This window comes from Camellia sinensis, chromosome 11, assembly GCF_055761805.1.
Source record: "Camellia sinensis isolate YWXY chromosome 11, ASM5576180v1, whole genome shotgun sequence".
Classification (NCBI taxonomy): domain Eukaryota; kingdom Viridiplantae; phylum Streptophyta; class Magnoliopsida; order Ericales; family Theaceae; genus Camellia; species Camellia sinensis.
The window spans coordinates 155,412,637-155,420,535 of record NC_138971.1 but is presented as its reverse complement, the minus strand read 5'-3'; the positions used below and the strand labels follow the sequence as shown (position 1 = coordinate 155,420,535).

General features: G+C 31.2%; 1 protein-coding gene across 7 annotated transcripts; it reads left to right on the top strand.

The window, feature by feature from the left end:
* Nucleotides 1-480: 480 nt before the first annotated feature.
* On the top strand, nt 481-7,218 carry LOC114301629 (calcineurin B-like protein 1). Of its 7 annotated transcripts, none has more exons than XR_014345115.1 (10): nt 481-802; nt 2,299-2,456; nt 2,833-2,915; nt 3,792-3,851; nt 5,229-5,337; nt 5,437-5,489; nt 6,220-6,300; nt 6,392-6,451; nt 6,703-6,815; nt 6,916-7,218. XR_014345115.1 is itself a non-coding variant. In XM_028246595.2 (10 exons), the coding sequence occupies exons 3-10, from the start codon at nt 2,378-2,380 to the stop codon at nt 6,977-6,979; spliced, it is 642 nt and encodes a 213-aa protein (XP_028102396.2). In that variant the 5' UTR covers nt 520-802; nt 1,017-1,118; nt 2,299-2,377; the 3' UTR covers nt 6,980-7,218. The 7 variants fall into 7 exon arrangements, 5 of the variants coding, with proteins under 5 accessions (XP_028102390.2, XP_028102404.2, XP_028102396.2 ...); XM_028246595.2 differs by lacking the exon at nt 6,392-6,451 and adding an exon at nt 1,017-1,118 and having other exon boundaries at nt 520-802; XR_014345116.1 differs by having other exon boundaries at nt 607-802; nt 2,305-2,456.
* The last annotated feature ends 681 nt before the right edge of the window (nt 7,219-7,899 follow it).

Sequence of the window (7,899 nt, the reverse complement as noted above, 5' to 3'; positions counted from 1 at the left end):
TGAATTGTTTCATTTATATAAAGTGAATCTTATACTTCCATTTAGGCCTCATTTGACAAGTGACTTTTTTAGTCAAAAAATCAAAAATTTACTAAAAAAATCAAAAAACCAACAACCTATATCAAAAAGTCAAAGATTTCCTATTCTCTCTACTTTTTGCACATCTTTTCGGAAAAAGCCAAAAAATCATCCAAACATACTAATTTTTTTTACATCATATTTCAGCCAAAAAGTTAAAAAGTCACTAAAAAAGCTTGTTCCCAAACGAGGTCTTATATAAATAAAATGAGATTTTTAATGAGAAACCTTATGATCAATATCTCATACTAATCTTTTTGATTTTCTTAATTTTAAATAATTAAGAAAATTTTGATTAATTAATTTTATTTAATTTTTATTTTACAAAATATAAAAAATTAAATATAATTATTATATTTTTATTAAATAATATATTATTTTATTTCGTATATGTTGGTATAGGAGATGTCAAATTGTATTTAAATAACACTTTAACAAACCAGTTTCTCATTTTCCCACGCGATTCAACCGCTCGTGCTCGTCACTCGTCACGGCCCTTTTAATTTCTGTCTCTCTCGTCGCTTCGCCACCATTGCTTCGGCTCTCTCTCCCTCTCTCTGTCTCTCTCTGGACAAAACAGCGTGTAAATCTTCGGTGGACAAGCTTTGTACAACTCCATAAACCCTTTTTCATTCCAGCTCTCTCTCTCTCTCTATACACACAGCAACACAGCTTTTCTCTAGAAACCAGCATTTTCTGGCCAGTTTTCTGGTCGGTAAATCAGGTACGTCACTTTCCTGGGTCTTTTGTTGATTTCATTGCACCGCTTTGATGCTGATTGAATGTCTAATTTCAAAATTTAGGGGTTTGGCTCTTTGGGTTTTCTGGGTTCAAATTGAAGGCAGAGAAAAATTAATGCTTTGTGTTGGGTTTTGATTCTTGAAAATAAAAATTTTGAGTTTCGGAAAGAGAAATTTCTTTGTTTATGTTGTTTACAGAGCAATTGGGTCGTTTGGTCCACAAGAAGATTGAGGGGGGAACGGAAAGGAATTTGGTGTCTTTCGTTTATCCGATACATTTTAGCCAAAAAAGGCAAAAAAGTTTGTTGCATCACTCTCTCTATTTATTTATTATTTTGTACATCTTTGTTGTAAAAAGTACAAAAATTGCTAAAATAAACTGTTCCCCAACGAGGCCTCCTGAGAAAATGGAAAATCTCGATTCTGGAATTGGGTCGTTTAATTAAAGTTTTTAATTTTTTTATTTTCATATATTATTATTATAGATTTTTTTGGGGTTTTTGATTAGAAAAGTGTTGTCAAAATAGTACACAAGCGCTTGAATCGTGAGATACAATTCTGTATCATATCGCCATTCAACTGGTATAGCACCATTAATTAATTTTTACATTGTTCTTCACCTTTGGCCCCATTAGCTGCTTTCTCACTATCAATCACCATAGTTGACACTCATTGAACAGTCATGAATTATATTATCAAAAAAATTCCACACAAAGGAGATTCACACTCGCAAGAAATACAAGAAATTAAACTACTATCATGAATATAATTTGATTGATTTTTTTTTTTTTTTTTTGATAAAGAAGGAACAAATATTATTAGAAAAGTATCAAGATGGTGCAAAGAATCGAAGAACTACAATCAATGAAGAAATAAAGACTCAATGAATTTATATATACCTTCCTGAGCAATTTGGTCATTATTGGTTATATGATTTAATAGTTTATTTTTGCAATATATTTATATATTATATGAAAATACTTTTTTTTTTTAATATGTATTTATATATGTTGATGTGTCTTATTATGATATGATATGAGATACGATACGGTTATATGATTTAATAGTTTATTTTTGCAATATATTTATATATTATATGAAAACACTTATTTTTATTAATATGTATTTATATATGTTGATGTGTCTTATTATGATATGATATGAGATACAATACGATACTTGATACATAAAAATGATATAATAATACACGATAAGTATCACGATTCAACTACACTGGATAGGATAAGTTGAATTTCATTGACTGGTTCTTTGGATTTATCTATCAATTTTATGGCATCTATGTATCGGGTTGAATAGATAAGTTCAGAATTATAATTAAAAAATAATTTTGGATCTTTGAGTTTGACTTGGGTCCCTTTTGTGATGTTGAAGTTTGGTGAATCTTTGTATGATGTTATTCGTGTTAGTTTACTAATTATTTTGTATGGATTTGTTTGAATTTGGATGTGTAATTTGCAAGGTTAAGATGGTTTTGATGATATATTGTAGTGAAGCCTAGGCGCTAGTCTAGTGGCGTGCTTCTTCTTGTTCCTTCGTTAATGGGCTGCTTTCATTCTACGGCGAGCAAGCAGTTTCCTGGACATGAGGACCCCGTAATTCTGGCTTCACAGACTGCTTGTAAGCTGTTTAATTTTTTACTTAGGATGTCTGTTGTTGCATTTTGTTAATTTTTATTTTTTACTATTTGTGTGGTTGCCTATTTGTTACTTGTTTGAGTCATTAAATCATCTGATAAATACTGGTTTGGCCGAATTATCTGTTTTTCTCTCCTTTTAGATCCATAATAATTTGTTTCTCCTCAACATGAAATGTACCATATTACTTCCAGTCTCTTAAATGACTTGCTGTATTTATTTCATTAAATACCCTCAGAATATATATTTTTTCCTTTTTTGATGTCATGTGCTCAATATATGAATATATATGTTTTCTGGTGTTCATTATGTTTTTGGCTTTTTTTTTTTTATGCTGTTGGTCTGTTCCTGTTTTTCAGTTAGTGTAAGTGAAGTTGAAGCATTATTCGAGCTGTATAAGAGCATTAGCAGTTCTGTGATTGACGATGGACTAATAAACAAGGTAATGTGCAACAGTACTTGAAGCCAAGGCTTCTCTTATTTCATATTTCATTTATGTTCTGGAGCCCCAAAATGTTTAAGATATGTATATAGATAATTAAGTGGTTGCTAGTGTGCCTCTGCATCTTTCATTGGTGAGTTTGGACAATCTATAAACCAGTTGTCCACATTCCAATATTAAAGTCACTATTTCTCCAACTAGGCAATGAGTGGACATATTTTATTCTCTTGCTAATGAAGAGGCATTAAGAGAACTTGGAAGTGAATCCTTTTTTTTTAAATTTTGATAATGCTAACGATTTTGTTCAGTCTTACCACCTATCCATGATATTGAATTACGTGTGGACATGGGGGAAGGTAGACATGGTAGGAGTAAAGGGCTTATTATGTGAAACTCAGTGCTTGGGATGCAAGATCGAGTAATGTCAGTCATGTTTTCTCTCTCTCTGGGTGACTTTCTAGTTTCTTAGGGTAACTATTATACTATTAAAATGGTTAATAAAGAAGCGATTTTTGAGGGAGTGGTTTCATTCTTCATTATATTGGTTGCTTTCTACCTTTTATTAGAAAACAAGACACTGTAGGCAGCCTTTTTGGCAACTGTGTGTTCGTAAAATCTTTGAAGGATGGTGGAGAAATTGTGAATAACTGAAAAAGTTGTGTAGTGCACAGATTGTACCAATTAATATTGTGCTACGTATCACAGATCTTCGCATGTGTGTTTGGCATCTAAGTTACAACTTGCTTATTTTTAGGCTTGTAACTGATAATGTATGCATTTTTCATTATGATTTTTTTTATTGTTTAAGAAAACATGAATATGTTTTATGTGATTTTAGGTCTGATGTGATATTGGATGTTCATATTGGATATGCAGGAAGAGTTTCAATTGGCTCTGTTCAAGAATAGAAAGAAGGAGAATCTTTTTGCAAACAGGGTTTGGTGTTTTATCATTTTGTATTCAATTGAGACCTATTGATTGTAGTTGTGCTATAAATGTCACGATGGTTTTGAACCGTCGATATTAATGAGCTTTCTAAGAACTTTAGGATGGAATTAATTTTTCCCATGTTTAGAACCTTCCATTAGAAGTAGGTTTAAACTACGAGGCACAGTAGTTTTGATTATTTAACTAGTTTTGTATTACTATATGATATTTTAGCCCCAGTATGTTAATCTATAAATGTAATACACTTTTCCATAATGAAATTTATGTCTTGAATGATTCTGAAATAGCAACTTTGTTCAGCCATAAACAACCCCCATTTTGGCACCTACAGAAGTCCTTAAAAGAGTGTCTAAAGTTAATGGGGGTATTTTTCATTTTGTGAAAAAGAACATCTTATATACATCCACTGAATTCATCTTTGTTTACTATTACTTTACATGCAATGAAAAACACACTTTAACTGATAAGTACACAAGTTTGAACATATTTATGATGACTTTGCAAAAAATGTTGGATTCCAACTAGTTGATTAAAATTGCATTGGTCAAAATTTGGATAGAAAAAATCAGCCGAGAAGTCGGAATATTCAATGAAATTAGGAGAACTTCTGAATTCAAAAAAAATGATTTTTTGGTATCATCTATTAATTTGGTTGAGAATTCAACTGAATATCAAATAAATAATTTTGGAAAATTTTCTCAAAAGTTAATTAAAAATAAATAGAATTAAGATTTCCCAAATTCAGCCATAGAGTTGAAAATTTGAAAAAAGTAGGATTTGGACAAGTTCAACAAATGGGATAAAAAAATTCATGTTTCTAAAGCCATGGGGGCAACTAAAGCCAATGTTAACCACAACCCAAGTTAACGATTTGTTTGTTTTTAAATACAAGTCTAGAACCTACTCTGTGTCTCTGTGGAGAAGCCTTGTGAAAATTTTGACTAAATTTGCATATCTGCCTGTGTCAACAAGCTCTTGCAACTTGAATGTCGTTAGATTGATGGAAGATTTTGTGTTGGACCAGTGTAGGCGATTTTTGTGTCAATGTGGACACACATAGTATGTCCACACATGTAGACATATGTGTAAGTCTTGTACTTGTGTATGTCCATGCGAGTCCAATTGGAGATAGCTTGGACTGGGGTTTTGGATGTTTTACATTCTTAAGTAGGTCTAGTAGGTGCTAAATTAGATACAAGTTTGACTTAATTGAGGGCATGGTGATTTAAGTATGTTAAGCTAGCTGGTGAAAAGAATACTCTGTAGTAAATTTTTTTTTGTATGTATTCTATTACATATAACAATTATCTTCGTTATGTCAATCTTTTTCTACTTGTTTTGCAATTGAATAAATTTTGCATCCAGATCTTTGAGCTATTTGATGTTAAGAAGAAGGGAGTCATTGATTTTGGTGATTTTGTTAAATCACTCAGCGTCTTCCACCCAAATGCCCCACATGAAGACAAAATTGACTGTAAGTTGAAAGAGTATAGTACATTTAGCTTAGATTGCATCCCAAGTTTTGCAAATGTGATACAGAGTCAATTATACTCCATGGTTGTGTTACATGCAGTTTCATTTAAACTCTATGATTTGGATGGAACGGGATTTATTGAGCGGCAAGAGGTATATTGTTTTACCTTTTTACACATTTTTAACTTGCATCATATCAACTAAATTAATTTGAACTCTATGATTTTTACGTTTGATTTTTCATTGTTTTTATGTGCCTTCATAACTTTACATGAGTGTATACCAATAGACATTGCTTCTCACATCTTCCCTCTCTTTCTGAACAGAGGGCAGTCTCAGTGTAACATAATACAAAATAGTCCTTACCTGACCTATTGGTACGATAGTGTCTGTATTTTAGTCATTACACTTGCGTTCTAGCCCTCATGGATCTCTTTGGTTTCTACTTATTTTGGGAAATAAATCAATTCGGATGCACTTTGAAAGAAACTAGAAACATTTTGCTTGGCTTCAGTACTTCACTGTTGTGACATCTGTTTTTGCAGCATATATTGACTTCAGATTAATGAGAGACAATACCAAAATTGTTCCTCATTTCCGATGCAGAACTTCATTCGTTCTTTTTTCTTTCTTTTTTCCTTCCTCTTCAGATAATTTCTATCCTGCTGGTTGCTGATAAAATTCTTATTTTTCAATTTTAAAAAGTTTCATCTCAGAGATTAATTAGTTGCTTGTTTGATAGTTTGTAGCCCAAAAAACTAGTTGACATATATTCACTTTTTGAAGAGAAACAACGAGGACTTAATTGTAGGACTTGTGTTGATTCACTTATATTTTATTGTAACCTCCTTGCACGCATATTCATTTTATGTGATTTTTGCAGGTGAAGCAAATGTTAATTGCACTACTATGTGAGTCTGGGATGAAGCTGGCTGATGAGACCGTCGAGATAATACTTGATAAGGTGAGTGGTTACTGATTCTCAAATTTTTGAGGGTAAAAAAAAAAAGCTTCTTTCCATAAACTTAAAAAAATGTGCCATTTTTTTTTTACAGGGACTGTCCGTTCAATAACAATATAATTTGGATTCTCACCCCTCGTTGAAGTTTGAACTTGTATTGAACCCTTATTTTAATAACCAAACGAAACTAATAAGTCTTATGGCCCGATCAAGTGGGGTTGGCAACATAAATCATTTTTCGTCATTTCGCTTTGTCAAATGAATTAAATAAAATAAATTCATATGCATATTTTTTCTTTTGTTAAATTTTGTCTGCAGACATTTTTGGAAGCAGATGTTTGTCAAATGAATTAAATAAAATAAATTCATATGCATATTTTTTCTTTTGTTAAATTTTGTCTGCAGACATTTTTGGAAGCAGATGTAAATCAGGACGGGAAGATAGATAAATCTGAGTGGCAGAATTTCGTGAGCCAAAATCCTTCGCTGTTGAAGATAATGACACTTCCATACCTAAGGTAATACTATATCATAGTTTATCCCATTTACATTGAGATGCCAATGAGTTCAAAACCGGGATTTTAATTTTGCGGTTTTATTTGTTTTCATAAAATGCAGGGATATAACCACAACGTTCCCAAGTTTTGTATTTCATTCCGAGGTTGATGAGATTGTTACTTGACAAATATATAGACATAGCTTAGTCATTTCACTTGCTTAGTTTGAAAGGCGTGTTTGTGTGATTGTTTTGTTGATTAATTAACAAAATGTTGAGTAGCAGCTCTCACATAGTTGTAGAGTGTTTCTGAATTGGGCTATTTCCTACCTTGTTTTGGCCTGTCAATAGCGTTATTATTCATTTAATGCAAGACAATTCATTTTTTGAGATGAGATTAAAAAAAAAAAAAACAATTGAACCGAGGATGTGGTGCAATTTCTCTTACAATATGTTTGGATCTTAGTTTTATGAGTGAAAGGAAGACTATCCATTGCATTTTTGTATGTTATATGTTTGGATCCTTCATGATGTGGTGCGATTTTTTGTATACTTCTTTATTTTGAATAGCATACTTTTTTTTATCTGACCGACGTTTTAGATGTCATTATGCCACCTTATTTTTTTTCATCATGTGTAGGGTTATAAATAAGTTGAGTTGAGTAGCAGTTGGCTTAAAATTAGGCCTCGTTTGCAAACATATTATTTTAATAATTTTTTAATTTTTTGGCTAAAATATGAGATAAAAAAAATTAGTATGTTTGGAATAATTTTTTGATTTTTTACAGAACGATGTGTAAGAAGTAGAGAAAAGAAAATTTTTAATTTTTTGACATAGGTTATAGGCTTTTTAGTTTTTTTAATAACTTTTTGACTTTTAAACTAAAATTATAACATGTCAAATGAGGTCTTAATTTGAAAAACTTAACTAGTTTGGCTTGATTAGTTTTTTAGTTGATTTTAATTTAACTTTAATTGAGCGGAGTTTGAGTAATTTGACATTTTTAAGGGTTTACGAGTTTGTTGAGGTCTCATTTGAGAATATGTTATTTTAGTAATTTTTTGATTAAAATATGTGGTAAAAAAATTAATATGTTTGGAATGAA

Bases quoted from the DNA above. Each gene is read 5' to 3' on its own strand.
- LOC114301629 (XM_028246589.2), top strand. From the start codon at position 2,378: ATGGGCTGCTTTCATTCTACGGCGAGCAAGCAGTTTCCTGGACATGAG. The intron at 2,457-2,832 runs GTAAGCTGTTTA...CCTGTTTTTCAG, and splicing joins TCTGGCTTCACAGACTGCTT to TTAGTGTAAGTGAAGTTGAA. The intron at 6,816-6,915 runs GTAATACTATAT...CATAAAATGCAG, and splicing joins ATGACACTTCCATACCTAAG to GGATATAACCACAACGTTCC.